This window comes from Salmo salar, chromosome ssa13 (assembly GCF_905237065.1).
Source record: "Salmo salar chromosome ssa13, Ssal_v3.1, whole genome shotgun sequence".
NCBI lineage: Eukaryota > Metazoa > Chordata > Actinopteri > Salmoniformes > Salmonidae > Salmo > Salmo salar.
Window position 1 is genome coordinate 88,761,967 of NC_059454.1, and position 20,906 is coordinate 88,782,872.

At 43.9% G+C, this 20,906-nt stretch overlaps 1 protein-coding gene across 1 annotated transcript; it reads left to right on the top strand.

Annotated features, from left to right (window-relative positions):
* The first annotated feature begins 4,023 nt into the window (after positions 1 to 4,023).
* On the top strand, positions 4,024 to 20,630 carry LOC106568122 (fibroblast growth factor receptor homolog 1). Its single transcript, XM_014138151.2, has 13 exons — positions 4,024 to 4,282; positions 9,853 to 9,997; positions 10,086 to 10,182; positions 10,322 to 10,574; positions 10,673 to 10,811; positions 12,192 to 12,290; positions 12,403 to 12,563; positions 12,690 to 12,827; positions 12,912 to 13,023; positions 13,486 to 13,585; positions 18,091 to 18,190; positions 18,329 to 18,435; positions 19,189 to 20,630. Exons 2-12 carry the CDS (start codon positions 9,853 to 9,855, stop codon positions 18,413 to 18,415), a joined length of 1,431 nt encoding a protein of 476 aa, XP_013993626.1. The 5' UTR covers positions 4,024 to 4,282; the 3' UTR covers positions 18,416 to 18,435; positions 19,189 to 20,630.
* The last annotated feature ends 276 nt before the right edge of the window (positions 20,631 to 20,906 follow it).

The following is a 20,906-nucleotide window of genomic DNA, read 5'->3' on the forward strand; positions in this document are numbered from 1 at the left end:
TGTGCCCAATTTAACACAATTCATTATATACACTACCGTTCAAAAATTTGGGGTCACTTAGAAATGTCTGTTTTTGAAAGAAAAGCACTTTTGTGTCCATTAAAATAACATCAAATTGATAAGATATACAGTGTAGACATTGTTAATGTTGTAAATGACTATTGTAGTTGGAAACGGCAGATTGTACGGCTATGTAGATATTACATAAAACAGAGGCCCATTATCAGCAACGTCAACAGTGAAGAGGCGACTCTGGGATGCTGGCCTTCTAGACAGAGTTCCACTGTCTGTGTTCTTTTGCTTGTCTTAATCTTTTTATTGGCCAGTCTGAGATATGGCTTTTTCTTTGCAACTCTGCCTAGAAGGCCAGCATCCCGGAGTCGCCTCATCACTGTTGATGTTGAGACTGATGTTTTGCGGGTACTATTTAATGAAGCTGCCAGTTGAGAACTTGTGAGGCGTCTGTTTCTCAAACTAGACACTAGTGTACTTGTCCTCTTGCTCAGTTGTGCATCGGGGCCTCCCACTTGTTCTATTCTGGTTAGAGCCAGTTTGCTCTGTTCTGTGAAGGGAGTAGTACACAGCGTTGTACGAGATCTGGAATAGCCTTCATTTCTCAGAACAAGAATAGACTGACGAGTTTCAGAAATAAGTTATTTGTTTCTGGCCATTTTGAGCCTGTAATCAAACCCACAAATGCTGATGTTCAACTAGTCTAAAGAAGGCCAGTTTTATTGCTTCTTTAATCAGAACAACAGTTTTCAGCTAACATAATTGCAAAAGGGTTTTCTAATGATCAATTAGGCTTTTAAAATGATGAACTTGGATTAGCTAACACAACGTGCCATTGGAACACAGGTGTGATGGTTGCTGATAATGGGCCTCTGTACACCCATGTAGATATTCCATAAAAAAATCTGCCGTTTCCAGCTACAAGTCATTGACAACATTAACAATGTCTACACTGTATTTCTGATCAATTTGATGTCATTTTAATGGACAACACGTGATTTTCCTTCAAAAACAAGGACATTTGTAAGTGACCCTAAACTTTTGAACAGTAGTGTATACAGTTGAAGATGGAAGTTTACATACACCTTTGCCAAATACATTTAAACCAAGCCCTTGCTCGCACAAGCTTTTTCAGTTCTGCCCACACATTTTCTATAGGATTGAGGTCAGGGCTTTGTGATGGCCACTCCAATACCTTGACTTTGTTGTCCTTAAGCCATTTTGCCACAACTTTGGAAGTATGCTTGGGGTCATTGTCTATTTGGAAGACCCATTTGCGACAAGGCTTTAACTTCCTGACTGATGTCTTGATGTTGCTTCAATATCCACAATTTTCCTTCACAAAATAGATGGCATCATGAGGAAGTGCACCAGTCCCTCCTGCAGCAAAGCACCCCCACAACATGATGCTGCCCCCCCCCCCTCCCCGCTCCCCGTGCTTCACAGTTGGGATGGTGTTCTTCGGCTTTTAAGCCTCCCCCTTTTTCCTCCAAACATAACGATGGTCATTATGGCCAAACAGTTCCATTTTTGTTTCATCAGACCAGAGGACATTTCTCCAAAAAGTACGCTCTTTGTCCCCATGTGCAGTTGCAAACCGTAGTCTGGCTTTTTACTGGCGGCTTTGGAGCAGCTGCTTCTTCCTTGCTGAGCGGCCTTTCAGGTTATGTCGATATAGGACTCGTTTTACTGTGGAAATAGATACTTTTGTACCTGTTTCCTCCAGCATCTTCACAAGGTCCTTCGCTATTGTTCTGGGATTGATTTGCACTTTTCGCAGCAAAGTACGTTCGTCTCTAGGAGACAGAACTCGTCTCCTTCCTGGGCGGTATGATGGCTGCGTGGTCCCATGGTGTTTATACTTGCGTACTATTGTTTGTACAGATGAACGTGGTACTGTCAGGCGTTTGGAAATTGCTCCCAAGGATGAACCAGACTTGTGGAGGTCTACATTTTTCTTTATGAGGTCTTGGCTGATTTCTTTAGATTTTCCCATGATGTCAAGCAGAGGCACTGAGTTTTAAGGTAGGCCTTGAAATACATCAACAGGTACATCTCCAATTCATTTATCATAAGCTTCTAAAGCCATGACATTTTCTGGAATTTTCCATGCTGTTTAAAGGCACAGTCAACTTAGTGTATGTACATTTCTGACCCACTGGAATTGTGATTAAATTTAATAATCTGTCTGTAAACAGTTGTTGGAAAAATGACTTGTGTCATGCACAAAGTAGATGTCCTAACCGGCTTCCCAAAACTATAGTTTGTTAACAAGAAATTTGTGGAGTGGTTGAAAAACGAGTTTTAATGACGCCAACCTAAGTGTATGTAAACTTCCGTCTTCAACTGTATATTATCTTAATTTTTTATTTAACCTTTATTTAACTTGGCGAGTCAGTTATGAACAAATTCTTATTTACAATGACGGCCTACACTGGCCAAACCCAGACGACGCTGGACCAATTGTGCGCCGCCCTATGGGACTCCCAATCACGGCCGGATGTTATACAGCCTGGATTCGAACCAGGGTGTTTGTAGTGACGCCTCTAGCACTGAGATGCAGTGCCTTAGACCGCTGCGCCACTCGGGAGCCCTAATGCAAGTCATGAGATCACAACTTCGAAGGGCAGAAGTTGTGAATAATGTTGGATCTTTCTGAATGCCATGGGTATGAGGTATTTGATTTAGGCAGAGTGGGACATTTGACAGTTTGAGCAGTTGTACCTTACCGTTATGCAACAAGTGAATAGGTAGCTTTTCCCTCTGAGCTTTGAAAGATATATTTACTGTAACTATATTGACATTCAACTCCTATGTTTCACATACAGTGTATTGAATCTAATCAGATGGACAAAAAAAGTCAAACTCTTTAGGCTGTGAGCTATAGTATATCCATTACAATACACAGCTCTCATTTCTTAAGTCTTGTTGAGGTATATGCTTTATTTGGTGAATCAGTTACTGATTATAACAGCTGGACAGAAACCTACCAACTCTACCTGGCCTATGATGATAGAATGATACACATCCTGATGACAATTATATATTTTTTTACATTTTTAACATTAGCCAGATATTGCCATGGTCATTTTCAGTGTTGTCCCCCTGAAAAGCTTGATGCAGTGAATACTACTGAATGATTTATTTATTTTTGTCTATTTAGTTTTAGTTTTTTAATTTATTAATTTCATGTACTTTTGTAAAATGTTTAAATTCAACATTTATTTTGCAATAACCCTTGAGGAAAAACTTTAAATGTACATAAATACTTTTGGAAAAAGGATGTATTGGAGTATGAACTGTAAAGATCTGCCTTGTATTTGGAGTGAATTAGTTTCTGTAAGTATTAAAGCAGCCAATGAACTACACAGCCTGTGTCCCTTTTTCTTGTACAGACTTATTCAGCGGCAGGTAGCCTAGTGGTTAGAGCGTTGGACAAGTAACCGAAAGATTGCAAGATCGAATCCCCAAGCTGACATGGTAAAAATCGGTTGTTCTGCCCCTGAACAAGGCAGTTAACCCACTGTTCCTAGGCCGTCATTGAAAATAAGAATTTGTTCTTAACTGACTTGCCTAGTTAAAAAGGTTAAAAAAAATTGAGATGGTTAACATAAAATGTAAATGTATAATGGTCATGACTTAATAACAATGTCATAACTAGCCTAAGCTAGACAATATTCTCAGAATGGACTGTTGTATAGTAATCCCCAGGAGTTAATAAACCTTAGGACCACATATATTCGACAAGCAAAGCTCAAAGAACTGTCGTATAAGTATTTCCTCAAAGGAAACCACAATATAGACACCATGTCATCCCCCATCCCCCTTAGACAACTGTAACTGTTGGTGAATGTAAATGTCAGAGCACTGCAGGGAAATGCCTCCCACCTCATAGCCCTCTATGACACACACACTTGATGATTAAATGGAACATTTTTTTATTTCTTTTACACATGGCCAAATGTCCAGCTTTAACTCTTAATGTTTAATTTAAAACGATAAGTGGCCTGTCAAAGTGTTAATCAACAGCCGCTTTTTTTTGTCACCCAAAAGCTCATACTAGTGTATGAATGTGGGATGACTTGAAAGCTAAATTATTGCAGCGAGACAGTGGTTCTGAAGACTAAGCTCCTCTTTCCTGTGAGTGAGGGACAACAGGAAATGAGGTGAAGAACATATGTAGGTGGTCCACACAGTGATCACAATAGAAAAGATTTCACATGAATTTGGATAGAAGGTGTTTGAATATCTACCTGCATGGGCTCTATGGGTGAGATCTCTCTATATCACCTCAATATAACTCATTAAAAAGTAATTATAGCTCTATGCCTACTTCAAATAACATTTTATTAGTCACCTACACATATTTAGCAGATGTTATTGCGGGTGTAGCAAAATGCTTGTGTTCCTAGTTTCAACAGTGCAGTAGTATCTAAATTCACAACAATACACAAATCTAAAAGTAAAACAATGGAATTAAGAAATATATAAATGTTAGGACGAGCAATGTCGGAGTGGCATTGACTAAAATAAAATAGAATACAGTATATACATATAAGATGAGTAAAGCAGTATGTAAATATTATTAAAGTGACTAGTGATTCCATGTCTATGTTGTTGTGTCTTTGGCATCATTAAAAGTGAAGACTATTTTATCAAATCAATTCTGTAATTATTATTACATGATTAAACTAATCATGTAAATGTAATTAACTAGGAAGTCGGGGCACCAAGGAAAATCTTCAGATTACCAAGTTAAAATTTTCCCGAATATAACTCTTCAGATATTTTAATATCTGATCAATTAGTCTTCTATTAATGAATTGTTCTTTACCTCACATGTCTCATTCCAAACGTCGTAAATTGTTGGTTATCTGCACGAACCCAGCTTTACTATGAGTTATCCATACACCAATTGGCTTAATCATTTATTTACTAACTAAATAATCACAGAAATGCATAAACAAACAAACAGTAGATAGGTTGCTAACAAGGATAGGGAAGATTCCCCAGTGGGCTAAGCCAATATGACAGCTTGGTGGACAAAGGGAAGTGTGTGGGGACTGAGAAAGAAGTGGGAAAGACAAAAGGGATCACTACACACAGTTGATAATTATATGAATTGAAATGCTAATCCTTTGCACATGAATGCTCACTCATTCGGGAGTAATTGCAATCAATATACACTGCTCAAAAAAATAAAGGGAACACTAAAATAACACATCCTAGATCTGAATGAATTAAATAATCTTATTAAATACTTTTTTCTTTACATAGTTGAATGTGCTGACAACGAAATCACACAAAAATAATCAATGGAAATCCAATTTATCAACCCATGGAGGCCTGGATTTGGAGTCACACTCAAAATGAAAGTGGAAAACCACACTACAGGCTGATCCAACTTTGATGTAATGTCCTTAAAACAAGTCAAAATGAGGCTCAGTAGTGTGTGTGGTCTCCACGTGCCTGTATGACCTCCCTACAACGCCTGTGCATGCTCCTGATGAGGTGGCGGATGGTCTCCTGAGGGATCTCCTCCCAGACCTGGACTAAAGCATCCGCCGACTCCTGGACAGTCTGTGGTGCAACGTGGTGTTGGTGGATGGAGCGAGACATGATGTCCCAGATGTGCTCAATTGGATTCAGGTCTGGGGAACGGGCGGGCCAGTCCATAGCATCAATGCCTTCCTCTTGCAGGAACTGCTGACACACTCCAGCCACATGAGGTCTAGCATTGTCTTGCATTAGGAGGAACCCAGGGCCAACTGCACCAGCATATGGTCTTACAGGGGGTCTGAGGATCTCATCTCGGTACCTAATGGTAGTCAGGCTACCTCTGGCGAGCACATGGAGGGCTGTGCGGCCCCCCAAAGAAATGCCAACCCACACCATGACTGACCCACCGCCAAACCGGTCATTCTGGAGGATGTTGCAGGCAGCAGAACGTTCTCCACGGCGTCTCCAGACTCTGTCACGTCTGTCACATGCTCAGTGTGAACCTGCATTCATCTGTGAAGAGCACAGGGCGCCAGTGGCGAATTTGCCAATCTTGGTGTTCTCTGGCAAATGCCAAACGTCCTGCACGGTGTTGGGCTGTAAGCATAACCCCCACCTGTGGACATCGGGCCCTCATACCACCCTCATGGAGTCTGTTTCTGACCGTTTGAGCAGACACATGCACATTTGTGGCCTGCTGGAGGTCATTTTGCAGGGCTCTGGCAGTGCTCCTCCTGCTCCTCCTTGCACAAAGGCGGAGGTAGCGGTCCTGCTGCTGGGTTGTTGCCCTCCTACGGCCTCCTCCACGTCTCCTGATGTACTGGCCTGTCTCCTGGTAGTGCCTCCATGCTCTGGACACTACGCTGACAGACACAGCAAACCTTTCTGCCACAGCTCGCATTGATGTGCCATCCTGGATGAGCTGCACTACCTGAGCCACTTGTGTGGGTTGTAGACGCCGTCTCATGCTACCACAAGAGTGAGAGCACCGCCAGCATTCAGAAGTGACCAAAACATCAGCCAGGAAGCATAGGAACTGAGAAGTTGTCTGTGGTTACCAGCTGCAGAACCACTCCTTTATTGGGGGTGTCTTGCTAATTGCCTATAATTTCCACCTGTTGTCTATTCCATTTGCACAACAGCATGTGAAATTTATTGTCAATCAGTGTTGCTTCCTAAGTGGACAGTTTGATTTCACAGAAGTGTGATTGACTTGGAGTTACATTGTGTTGTTTAAGTGTTCCCTTTTTTTTTGAGCAGTATATATTTACACCCATGTGTCGTGATCTCTTTGCATCCCAGGTTTACATAATTTCTAGCTGCAGACTAGTAATTAGTATCTAAGATTTGCTCTTATTCTGTAGGGATCAATAGTCTCAGAGTTTAACTATTTCCAGCCGTGTAGCCAATGCTCCACATGGTATGGTTAGGAATTCAATAACTATTCGCAATCACAGCTCATGCTGTGGGTTTGCTTAGTCTTGGTACTCAAACCTATGCCACCTCAGTTTACACAGAGGTACGCGTGGTCTGAAGAGGATTTCCTCGGGGGGGTTATTCCTAACAGTAGAAAAGGCAGTTCTATGATGCCTGATCATGTCTGTGCTCACAGGGGTGGGCCAATGACTTAGTTAAATTTTAAACAATTCTCTCACATTAAAGGCTTAACATCACATTACATAATTTCACAAATAGTTTAATTTTCAACTCATTTTATACAAGAATTAGATGAAACACCAAATTTGAGAAATGTGCACATTCAGAGATATACAGTTGAGGACGGAAGTTTAAATACACTTAGGTTGGAGTCATTAAAATTTGTTATTCAACCACTCCACAAATTTCTTGTTAACAAACTATCGTTTTGGCAAGTCGGTTAGGACATCTACTTTGTGCATGACACAAGTAAATTTTTCCAACCATTGTTTACATACAGATTATTTCACTTTAATTCATTGTATCACAATTCCAGTGGGTCAGAAGTTTACATACACTAAGTTGACTGTGCCTTTAAACAGCATGGAAAATTCCAGAAAATTATGTCATGGCTTTAGAACCTTCTGATAAATGATGTCAATTAGCCTATCAGAAGCTTCTAAAGCCATGACATCATTTGAGTCAATTGGAGGTGTACCCGTGGATGTATTTCAAGGCCTACCTTCAAACTCAGTGCCTCTTTGCTTGACATCATGGGAAAACCAAAAGAAAATCAGCCAAGACCTCAGATTTTTTTTTTTGCAGAACTCCACAAGTCTGGCTCATCCTTGGGAGCAATTTCCAAACGCCTGACAGTACCACGTTCATCTGTACAAACAATAGTACGCAAGTATAAACACCATGGGACCACGCAGCCATCATACCGCCCAGGAAGGAGACGCGTTCTGTCTCCTAGAGAATAACGTACTTTGCTGCGAAAAGTGCAAATCAATCCCAGAACAACAGCAAAGGACCCTGTGAAGATGCAGGAGGAAACAGGTACAGAAGTATCCATATCCACAGTAAAACAAGTCCTATATCGACATAACCTGAAAGGCCGCTCAGCAAGGAGAAGCCACTGCTCAAAAACCGCCATAAAAAAAGCCAGACTACGGTTTGCAACTGCACATGGGGACAAAGAGCGTACTTTTTGGAGAAATGTCCTCTGGTCTGATGAAACAAAAATGAAACTGTTTGGCCATAATGACCATCGTTATGTTTGGAGGAAAAAGGGGGAGGCTTAAAAACCGAAGAACACCATCCCAACTGTGAAGCACGGGGGAGGCAGCATCATGTTGTGGGGGTGCTTTGCTGCAGGAGGGACTGGTGCACTTCACAAAATAGATGGCATCATGAGGGAGGAAAATTATGTGGATATATTGAAGTAACATTTCAAGACATCAGTCAGGAAGTTAAAGCTTGGTTGCAAATGGGTCTTCCAAATGGACAATGACCCCAAGCATACTTCCAAAGTTGTGGCAAAATGGCTTAAGGACAACAAAGTCAAGGTATTGGAGTGGCCATCACAAAGCCCTGACCTCAATCTTATAGAACATTTGTGGGCAGAACTGAAAAAGTGTGTGCAAGCAAGGAGGCCCACAAACCTGACTCAGTTACATCAGCTCTGTCAGGAGGAATGGGCCAAAATTCACCCAACTTATTGTGGGAAGCTCATGGAAGGCTACCCGAAATGTTTGACCCAAGTTAAACAATTTAAAGGCAATGATACCAAATACTAATTGAGTTTATGTAAACTTCTGACCCACTGGGAATGTGATGAAATAAATAAAAGCTGAAATAAATCATTCTCTCTACTATTATTCAGACATTTCACATTCTTAAAATAAAGTGATGATCCTAACTGACCTAAGACAGGGAATTTTTACTATGATTAAATGTCAGGAATTGTGAAAAACTGAGTTTAAATGTATTTGGCTAAGGTGTATGTAAACTTCCGACTTCAACTGTAGGTATGTGTGTTTCCTGTCTTCTCTGAGGTCACCAAATGAAACACACTCGTCATACCCGTCCCTTAAGTGTCCACGGACCATTCCCACCTTTTCACAAGTGGACATTTTGTTTCATTTTCCCATTTTGGGGATTTAGGGGTTCGGCCATGTGAAATCCTTTGTTCGCTCTGTGGTCTCTCTGCATGAAAAGGGGAAGAGAGTCTCCGTCAGGAATTTACGACCTGAGATTACAGAACCTGGGTGTAGGAGAGACAGAGAGGGGGAAGCCCTGATCTATACCCAGAACGGGCCACGTCATGACAATGTATATAGGGCAGCAGCCTCTAAGGTGCAGGGTTGAGTAACCGGGTGGTAGCTGGCTAGTGATGGCTATTTAACAGTCTGATGGCCTTGAGATAGAAGCTGTTTTACAGTCTCTTGGTTCCAGCTTTGATGCACCTGTACTGACCTCGCCTGCTGGATGATAGCGGGTTGAACATGCTGTAGCTTAGGTGGTTGATGTCCTTGATGATCTTTTTGGCCTTGCTGTGACATTGGGTGCTGTAGGTGTCCTGGAGGGCAGGCAGTGTGCCCCCGGTGATGCGTTGGGCAGACTGCACCACCCTCTGGAGAGCCCTGTGGTTGCTGGTGCCGTATCAGGCGGTGATACAGCCCGACAGGATGTTCTCAATTGTGCATCTATAAAAGTTTGAGGTTCTTAGGGGCCAAGCCAAATTTCTTCAGCCTCCTGAGGTACACACTGTTTGTGTGGGTAGACCATTTCAGATTGTCAGTGATGTGTACGCTGATGAACTTGAAGCTTTCCACCTATTCCACTGTGGTCCCATCGATGTGGATGGGGACTTTAGAACAACTCCTTGCTCATCATTTCATATTTTTGCTCTTGATTCCTCAGATGAAGGCAATGTGCGCACTCAACAGAACAATGTCATATGTGAATACAAGCAACAATCACACAGAAACCTCCCTCATCAGCAACATAACAAGACCTTCACATATAAATTATCTTGATAATACATTCTCAACAGATCCTGTAGTAGGTGAGTCATGTAATCATATGTAATGTGAGAAGTTTACTGATGACGGTTTCTCATGCTTTGATGTAACGGTGAACATGTCTTTTCTCAGATGGTGTCAGTTTTAATGGGATGTTCTACATTTTAATCGGTATTTCTGGGTTTACTGTTACCATTGTCCTTTTACTGGCCATTCTGTGGACAATGAAGTAAGTTTATAGCTCAACTACTTGTTAACATATCAAACGTGTACCTTTCCTTAATACAGTATCAGCAGCGGATGTGTTTATTCCATACTGTATACAGTAATATACAGTATAACACTAACTTTCTTCATACCCTTTCCAGGTATCGCACTTTGATTCACACCATTCGAGAGCTGCAGGGTGTTGAGGGTCTATTGGGCAGAGCTCCTCCATCCAACCCCCCAGCTATAAGTCCCCTAACCTTGAGGACATATCTAGTGCGTGAGACTAGAAGTCCACTAGAGCTTGTCTCTGTCACTCTGGGACAGGAGTATCAGAACACTAGCTCGCCCACTCCCCTGCTCAGGCAAACAACCAAGTCAGCTTCTAGGTCTCTCTGGAGACCACAGCAAACGGTAAACTCAGTTTGAAGAAAAAGCTACAGGGTAAAAAAACATTCTCATATTTAAATCTAGCTGTAGAATGTTGTAACAGCGTGGACTTCATTTCCCAGGGTTCCTGCTTCAACACATCAGGGCTGGGCATACAGCAACTCATCAAAGCAGGGAGGGAAGGGGTGTACTACAAGGCTAAGATGACGCGTGGCACCTGCAAGGGCCACTCCATTGTCACCTGCAAGATGACCAAAGAGGGTAAGGACAAATCCACCAAGCTTACTACTAAACTCAGCAAAAAAAGAAACGTCCCTTTTTCAGGACCCTGTCTTTCAAAGATAATTTGTAAAAATCCAAATAACTTCACAGATCTTCATTGTAAAGGGTTTAAACACTGTTTCCCATGCTTTTGCAATGAACCATAAACAATTAATGAACATGCACCTGTGGAACGGTCATTAAGACACTAACAGCTTACAGACGGTAGGCAATTAAGGTCACAGTTATGAAAACTTAGGACACTAAAGAGGCCTTTCTACTGACTCTGAAAAACACCAAAAGAAAGATGCCCAGGGTCCCTGCTCACCTGCGTGAATGTGCCTTAGGCATGCTGCAAGGAGGCATGAGGACTGCGGATGTGGCCAGAGCAATAAATTGCAATGTCCATACTGTGAGACGCCTAAGACAGCGCTACAGGGAGACAGGACGGACAGCTGATCGTCCTCGCAGTGGCAGACCACGTGTAACAACACCTCACCAGACATCACAGGCAACAACGTTGCCTATGGGCACAAACCCACCGTCACTGGACCAGACAGGACTGGCAAAAAGTGCTCTTCACCGACGAGTCGCCGTTTTGTCTCACCAGGGGTGATTGTAGGATTCGCGTTTATCGTCGAAGGAATGAGCGTTACACCAAGGCCTGTACTCTGGAGCGGGATCGATTTGGAGGTGGAGGGTCCGTCATGGTCTGGGACGGTGTGTCACAGTGTCGTCGGACTGAGCTTGCTGTCATTGCAGGCAATCTCAACGCTGTGCGTTATAGGGAAGACATCCTCCTCCCTAATGTGGTACCCTTCCTGCAGGCTCATCCTGTCATGACCCTCCAGCATGTCAATGCCACAGCCATACTGCTCATTCTGTGCGTGATTTTCTGCTAGACAGGAATGTCTTGGTGATAGAGTAGGGTAACATCTCACAGCAAGAACTGGCAAATCTGTTGCAGTCCATGAGGAGGAGATGCACTGCAGTACCTAATGCAGCTGGTGGCCACACCAGATACTGACTGTTATTTTAGATTTTGACCCCCCCTTTGTTCAGGGACACATTATTCAATTTCTGTTAGTCACATGTCTGTGGAACTTGTTCAGTTTATGTCTCAGTTGTTGAATCTTATGTTCATACAAATATTTACACATGTTAAGTTTGCTGAAAATAAACGCAGTTGACAGTGAGAGGACATTTCTTTTTTTGCTGAGTTTATTTAACGTTGTTAGTCAATACCAAAAAGACAATAATGCACTGTACTCCTCACAATAATACAATCACAGCCCTCACCATCAGAGGTTTACTGTTTGAAATGCACCCAGGAGCTTATACCTACCAAAACAGTTGATAAGCGTGGTTTGTCCTCTGTAGGGGTTACCCACAGGAGGGTAGCCAGAGAGGTGAACATCATGAAGAAGCTGGGTACCCACAAGAACGTGCTGCAGCTGCTAGACTGGAACATCACACAGGGTAAGCGTCACATGCTCGTTTATTAAGCATTCATTGTTTCTGAAATTTGGACCATGGCAAAATGTTATACAGTAAGATGGTGTTGTGTGTGTTTAATTTTCCTTTACTCCAGCTCCTTACATGTTGATCCTGGAGTCGGTGAGCAGTGGGACCCTGCGCAGTTTCCTGCAAGTGAATCAACACCAACTGAGCAGGGACAGTGAACTGCAAAAGCACTTCACCACAGCAGCATATCACATTGCCCATGCAATGAGACACCTGCGCTCTAAAATGGTACATTAGAATCATTCCAAAAATCCATCAACAATGTCATATATTTCACTTTTGCCTGTGGTCACCTCACATACATATTTGACTACAGTCCCCATCATCTCTGTTGCACAATTGTTCATACTACAGGTGGTGCACTGTGACCTAGCACTGAGGAACATCATGGTTAACCATTTCCCCAGAGAGGTGAAGCTGGCAGAGTTTGGACTGGCCCAAGACCTGACTCTTATGAGGAGCCGTCGCAGCAGCCACAAAGGAGACCACATGGTGAGGAGGACTGTCTTGGAGTCACCCAGACGTTGTGACCAGAGCATAATTTAACTTGGCTGTTCTTTTTGGTTCTGTTCGCAGCAAAAAGTGCCCCTGCGTTGGTATCCCCCAGAGTACTTCAGAAACAACTACTATAGCTTCAAAGGGGATGTCTGGGCATTTGGCATTGTGCTGTGGGAGATGCAAACATTTGGTAAAATGGAAAGAGCACCTGAGATTAACTGAGAAAAATATATTCACTAACGTATTAATAATGAATTTTCATTTTTTAGGGGGTAGATCAGATTTAATATTAAAGATAGATTGTAGCTTCCATAAATGTAATTGTCTGCATCATTTCCATTCCCCAATATATATTTTTTGTAAATGTATACAGTACCAGTCAAAAGTTTGGACACACCTACTCATTCAAGGGTTTTTCTTTATTCTTACTATTTTCTACATTGTAGATTTTTAACTTTGCTGTTTTACAAAAGTTTTGAAAATATATCAATTTTACAGACACAGTATATTTTACATTTGTTATCTTGTTGTTATTAGTCCTACCCTTCAGCTGCATTCAACCCCTCACATCTAGATCTTAACACCATCCATACTGGATTTCTATTTGCCATGTATTTTTTAACAGTGCTGTAATGATTCGTCTTAATCTTAGGGACCTTACCATATCCCAACCTGGAGACTTCAGAGTTGGTGGTGCGCTACATCTGCTCTGGACACAGGAACTCAGAACCAGAGACATGTAGACCAGAGATGTGAGTAATGATCCCGCCCCTTCAGATACTTTTTTTACATGGAATATTTCCAGGCATATCTGACTACTCATGTGTATTTGCATGATACTGGTGCGCTAGTAAACTCAGCAAAAAAAGAAACGTCCCTTTTTCAGGACCCTGTCTTTCAAAGATAATTTGTAAAAATCCAAATAGCTTCACAGATCTTCATTGTAAAGGGTTTAAACACTGTTTCCCATGCTTGTTCAATGAACCATAAACAATTACTGAACATGCACCTGTGGAACGGTCATTAAGACACTAACAGCTTACAGACGGTAGGCAATTTAAGGTCACAGTTATGAAGAGTTAGGACACTAAAGAGGCCTTTCTACTGACTCTGAAAAACACCAAAAGAAAGATGCCCAGGGTCCCTGCTCAACTGTGTGAACGTGCCTTATGCATGCTGCAAGGAGGCATGAGGACTGCAGATGTGGCCAGAGCAATAAATTACATTTACATTTTTACATTTAAGTCATTTAGCAGACGCTCTTATCCAGAGCGACTTACAAATTGGTGCATTCACATTATGATATCCAGTGGAACAACCACTTTACAATAGTGCATCTAAATCTTTTAAGGAGGGGGGGGTTAGAAGGATTACTTTATCCTATCCTAGGTATTCCTTAAAGAGGTGGGGTTTCAGGTGTCTCCGGAAGGTGGTGATTGACTCTGCTGTCCTGGCGTCGTGAGGGAGCTTGTTCCACCATTGGGGTGCCAGAGCAGCGAACAGTTTTGACTGGGCTGTGCGGGAACTGTGCTTCCTCAGAGGTAGGGAGGCGAGCAGGCCAGAGGTGGATGAGCGCAGTGCACTTGTTTGGGTGTAGGGCCTGATCAGAGCCTGAAGGTACGGAGGTGCCGTTCCCCTCACACCTCCGTAGGCAAGCACCATGGTCTTGTAGCGGATGCGAGCTTCAACTGGAAGCCAGTGGAGAGAGCGGAGGAGCGGAGTGACGTGAGAGAACTTGGGAAGGTTGAACACCAGACAGGCTGCGGCGTTCTGGATGAGTTGTAGGGGTTTAATGGCACAGGCAGGGAGCCCAGCCAACAGCGAGTTGCAGTAATCCAGACGGGAGATGACAAGTGCCTGGATTAGGACCTGCGCCGCTTCCTGTGTGAGGCAGGGTCGTACTCTGCGAATGTTGTAGAGCATGAACCTACAGGATCGGGTCACCGCCTTGATGTTAGTAGAGAACGACAGGGTGTTGTCCAGGGTCACGCCAAGGTTCTTAGCACTCTGGGAGGAGGACACAATGGAGTTGTCAACCGTGATGGCAAGATCATGGAACGGGCAGTCCTTCCCCGGGAGGAAGAGCAGCTCCGTCTTGCCGAGGTTCAGCTTGAGGTGGTGATCCGTCATCCACACTGATATGTCTGCCAGACATGCAGAGATGCGATTCGCCACCTGGTTATCAGAAGGGGGAAAGGAGAAGATTAATTGTGTGTCGTCTGCATAGAAATGATAGGAGAGACCATGTGAGGATATGACAGAGCCAAGTGACTTGGTGTATAGCGAGAATAAGAGAGGGCCTAGAACAGAGCCCTGGGGGACACCAGTGGTGAGAGCACGTGGTGCGGAGACAGATTCTCGCCACGCCACCTGGTAGGAGTGACCTGTCAGGTAGGACGCAATCCAAGCGTGGGCCGCGCCGGAGATGCCCAACTCGGAGAGGGTGGAGAGGAGGATCTGATGGTTCACAGTATCAAAGGCAGCAGATAGGTCTAGGAGGATGAGAGCAGAGGAGAGAGAGTTAGCTTTAGCAGTGCGGAGAGCCTCCGTGACACAGAGAAGAGCAGTCTCAGTTGAATGCCCAGTCTTGAAACCTGACTGATTTGGATCAAGAAGGTCATTCTGAGAGAGATAGCAGGAGAGCTGGCCAAGGACGGCACGTTCAAGAGTTTTGGAGAGAAAAGAAAGAAGGGATACTGGTCTGTAGTTGTTGACATCGGAGGGATCGAGTGTAGGTTTTTTTCAGAAGGGGTGCAACTCTCGCTCTCTTGAAGACGGAAGGGACGTAGCCAGCGGTCAAGGATGAGTTGATGAGCGAGGTGAGGTAAGGGAGAAGGTCTCCGGAAATGGTCTGGAGAAGAGAGGAGGGGATAGGGTCAAGCGGGCAGGTTGTTGGGCGGCCAGCCGTCACAAGACGCGAGATTTCATCTGGAGAGAGAGGGGAGAAAGAGGTCAAAGCACAGGGTAGGGCAGTGTGAGCAGGACCAGCGGTGTCGTTTGACTTAGCAAACGAGGATCGGATGTCGTCGACCTTCTTTTCAAAATGGTTGACGAAGTCATCCGCAGAGTGGGAGGAGTGGGAGGAGGATTCAGGAGGGAGGAGAAGGTGGCAAAGAGCTTCCTAGGGTTAGAGGAAGATGCTTGGAATTTAGAGTGGTAGAAAGTGGCTTTAGCAGCAGAGATAGAAGAGGAAAATGTAGAGAGGAGGGAGTGAAAGGATGCCAGGTCCGCAGGGAGGCGAGTTTTCCTCCATTTCCGCTCGGCTGCCCGGAGCCCTGTTCTGTGAGCTCGCAATGAGTCGTCGAGCCACGGAGCAGGAGGGGAGGACCGAGCCGGCCTGAAGGATAGGGGACATAGAGAATCAAAGGATGCAGAAAGGGAGGAGAGGAGGGTTGAGGAGGCAGAATCAGGGGATAGGTTGGAGAAGGTTTGAGCAGAGGGAAGAGATGATAGGATGGAAGAGGAGAGAGTAGCGGGAGAGAGAGAGCGAAGGTTAGGACGGCGCAATACCATCCGAGTAGGTGCAGAGTGAGAAGTGTTGGATGAGAGCGAGAGGGAAAAGGATACAAGTTAGTGGTCGGAGACTTGGAGGGGAGTTGCAATGAGATTAGTGGACGAACAGCATCTAGTAAAGATGAGGTCAAGCGTATTGCCTGCCTTGTGAGTAGGGGGGGAAGGTGAGAGGGTGAGGTCAAAAGAGGAGAGGAGTGGAGTGGAAAGAAGGAGGCAGAGAGGAATGAGTCAAAGGTAGACGTGGGGAGGTTAAAGTCACCCAGAACTGTGAGAGGTGAGCCATCCTCAGGAAAGGAACTTATCAAGACGTCAAGCTCATTGATGAACTCTCCAAGGGAACCTGGAGGGCGATAAATGATAAGGATGTTAAGCTTGAAAGGGCTGGTAACTGTGATAGCATGGAATTCAAATGAGGAGATAGACAGATGGGTCAGGGGAGAAAGAGAGAATGTCCACTTGGGAGAGATGAGGATTCCAGTGCCACCACCCCGCTGGCCAGATGCTCTCGGGGTATGCGAGAACACGTGGGCAGACGAGGAGAGAGCAGTAGGAGTAGCAGTGTTATCTGTGGTAATCCATGTTTCTGTCAAATTGCAATGTCTGTACTGTGAGACGCCTAAGACAGCGCTACAGGGAGACAGGACGGACAGCTGATCGTCCTCACAGTGGCAGACCACGTGTAACAGCACCTGCACAGGATCTGTACATCCGAACATCACACCTGTGGGACAGGTACAGGATGGCAACAACAACTGCCTGAGTTACACCAGGACCGCACAATCCCTCCATCAGTGCTCAGACTGTCCGCAATAGCCTGAGAGAGGCTGGACTGAGGGCTTGTAGGCCTGTTGTAAGGCAGGTCCTCACCAGACATCATCGGCAACAGCGTCGCCTATGGGCACAAACCCACCATCGCTGGACCAGACAGGACTGGCAAAAAGTGCTCTTCACTGACGTGTCGCAGTTTTGGCTCACCAGGGGTGATGGTCGGATTTGCGTTTATTGTCGAAGGAATGAGCGTTACACCGAGGCCTGTACTCTGGAGCGGGATCGATTTGGAGGTGGAGGGTCCGTCATAGTCTAGGGCGGTGTGTCACAGCATCATCGGACTGAACTTGTTATCATTGCAGGCAATCTCAACGCTGTGCGTTACAGGGAAGACATCCTCCTCCCTCATGTGGTACCCTTCCTGCAGGCTCATCCTGACATGACCCTCCAGCATGACAATGCCACCAAACATACTGGTCTTTCTGTGTGTGATTTCCTGCAAGACAGGAATGTCAGTATTCTGCCATGGCCAGTGTAGAGCCTGGATCTCAATCCCATTGAGCATGTCTGGGACCTGTTGGATCGGAGGGTGAGGGCTAGGGCCATTCCCCACAGAAATGTCTGGGAACTTGCAGGTGCCTTGGTGGAAGAGTGGGGTAACATCTCACAGCAAGAACTGGCAAATTTGGTGCAGTCCATGAGGAGGAGATGCACTGTAGTACTTAATGCAGCTGGTGGCCACACCAGACACTGACTGTTACTTTTGATTTTGACCCGCCCTTTGTTCAGGGACACATTATTCCATTCCTGTTAGTCACATGTCTGTGGAACTTGTTCAGTTTTTGTCTCAGTTGTTGAATCTTGTTATGTTCATACAAATATTTACACATGTTAAGTTTGCCGAAAATAAACACAGTTGACAGTGAGAGGACGTTTCTTTTTTTGCTGAGTTTATATGGATCCCCTTTCCTTCTAGACTGCAGATGATGAGGGACTGCTGGCTGGAGCCCTACACCCAAAGGCCCTCCTTCAACAACATAGTCAGTGTCCTGGAGAACATCCTGGAGGATGATGCAGTGAGTGTGGCGTTTTCAGTTACCGTTCCCCTTGCATCTCCTATCGTTCTCTGTGGTAAAAACGCATTTAAGAGGCAATCTAGGCATGCAAAATGTTACCTTTCCATGCATTTATTTGTGTTTGTATATTGTCTGCAGGATTACATCAAAGTGAACAATGGACTAGCCAATGTTCGATATGGCGGCCAAGATCAAATCTGCCTTACTCTCCTTCATGACGACTGAATATGTGCAGAGAGGAAGAGGTGAAGCCTCAGTATATAGATCATCTTTGATATCTGCAATAAGTTACTTCATGCATAACATGTTTGGATGTGCAGGTTTACAAAATCTGCTTTTTCTTTTACTTAGGGAAGTAGGTCTACTACAATGACCTTACACTGAGCGTACAAAACATTAGGAACAGCTACTTAATATTGAGTTGCACCCCCTTTTGCTCTCAGAACAGCCTCAATTCGTTGGGGCATGGACTACAAGGTGTCAAAAGCATTCCACATGGATGCTGGCCCATGTTCACTCCAATGCTTCCCACAGTTGTGTCAAGTGGTGGACCATTTTTGATACACACAGGAAACTGTTGAGAGTGAAAAACCCAGCAGTGTTGCAGTTCTTGAGACACTCAAACCGGTGCGCCTGGCACCTACTACCATACCCTGTTCAAAGGCACTTCAATATTTTGTCTTGCCTATTCACCCTCTGAATGACACACATGCACAATCCATGTCTCACTTGTCAAGGCTTAAAAATCCTTCTTTAACCTGCCTCCTCCCATTCATCTACACTGATTGAAGTGGATTTAACATGTGAAATCAATATCAGATCATAGCTTTCACCTGGTTCAACTCCAGGTGTTATAAATGCATGACCCTCCCCTTGTACTGTAAAGTAAATGGAACCCCCCCCTCATAGAATTAACTAAAATAACAATAACTGTAGCGACCCTGTGTTTATAAACGTGGATATCAACTTTGCCACTTCTGCATGTTTTTGTGGCACAGTTGGTGCCATGCAGGGCTACGGGCCAGAAGGTTGAGGATTCGCTGACAACCACAGAAGAGCTCACTCTCCCTGCCTGTTTCGTTACTTCAAGATCAAAGCCGGTTGCAGACAATGATCAGCTAGGGGGAATCAGATTTTCAAATTTTCCACCAACAGGTTTATGTGCCAATGCACCACACAACCAATAAACAAAACATACCGACTTCGGGTCTTCAATATCACGGTTTTCATTTTCAACACAAAAATAAATATACTGTCTCGACAAACAGAAAACTCACACATCCCTCCCTCCCTTAAGCTTGACAATCTCTGAATGTCATTAAACTTTTTGGTCTCTTTCCGTTTATCAAATTGCAGCTGGACAGTTTGGATTGATTGATTGATTTTATTTGTCAGTAAAAAAAATACATATACAGTATAAACAAATAATTGTAGAAGTGACTGGGATTGCACAATAAAGTCCGGGACTAATTTCCATTGTGGTCCCTACATTTGCTGCAGCGCATGCTAGTAATATATGGACTAAATGCATGTCTAATTTACACATCTCCATCTGGCTTTCGGGGGTCAACCTATTTTTTTATTGTAAAGATGATGTTTTATTTATTTCAGCTGTATAGTTTTAAAACAGCATATCACTTGAATATTGTTGCTTTAAATCAGTGTGCACGGGAGCACTATGTCATTGTCTTTCTCTCTCTCCATCAATTCCATTCAAATTGCATCCAAAATAGATAATCCTGTTCAAAAAGTATATATATATATATATATATATATATATATATCCTAGCCTACCTCTTTCAGCTAATAATTTCAGCTAATAAATTAAATTCAGTTAATAGCCTTATATTTAGCTAATGAATGATGGTCTATAAATAAGCTTCTAATTTATAGCCTCTGTCTCTTGCACAATACACACCATGTGCTCTGCTGGCCTCTCTCCTTAAAAAAACACTTCTTAGCTCTTGGAGTCCCAAGAAAAGCTAGACTACAATAGCTTGCTGGAAGAATGTATTTTTAGCATGTCTTATACTAATAGACTGTTGGAAGAAGGATGCAAGCTCTTGTTTGCTGAATGTCACGCCCTGTTCTGTTTCACCTGTCCTTGTGATTGTCTCCACCCCCCTCCAGGTGTCGCCCATCTTCTCCATTATCCCCTGTGTATTTATTCCTGTGTTCTCTGTTTGTCTGTTCGTTTTGTTTGTGAAGTCAACCAGCGGTTTGTCTCAGCTCCTGCTTTTCCCCCAGTCTCTCTTTTTCCTCACCCTCCTGGTTTTGACCCTTGCCTGTCCTGATTCTGAGCCCGCCTGCCCCTGACCTTGCCTGCACCTTTGCCCCTACTCTGGATTACAGATTTTTGCCTGACCTGAGTCTGCCTGCCATCCTGTACCTTTGCCCCAATACTCTGGATTATCGACCCCTGCCTGCCTTGACCTGTTGTTTGCCTGTAATAAACATTGTTACTTCAACACAGTCTGCATTTGGGTCTTACCTGAAACATGATAGCTGAATGATAAATACAGCAGCCAATAGAACTCACAGCTGGGGAGTTTGAAATAAGAGTGAACGCGGGATGGCGGTAGGCTATAGCAGTTATTTGTTCAGACCCGTAACCATTCAATCTTAATGAAAAGAAAGGGAAGTAATCTGCATCTTATTCTAGTTCTATGTTCAAGTATGTCATTACAATGAAGATCAGGAAAACAAAACATTTAAC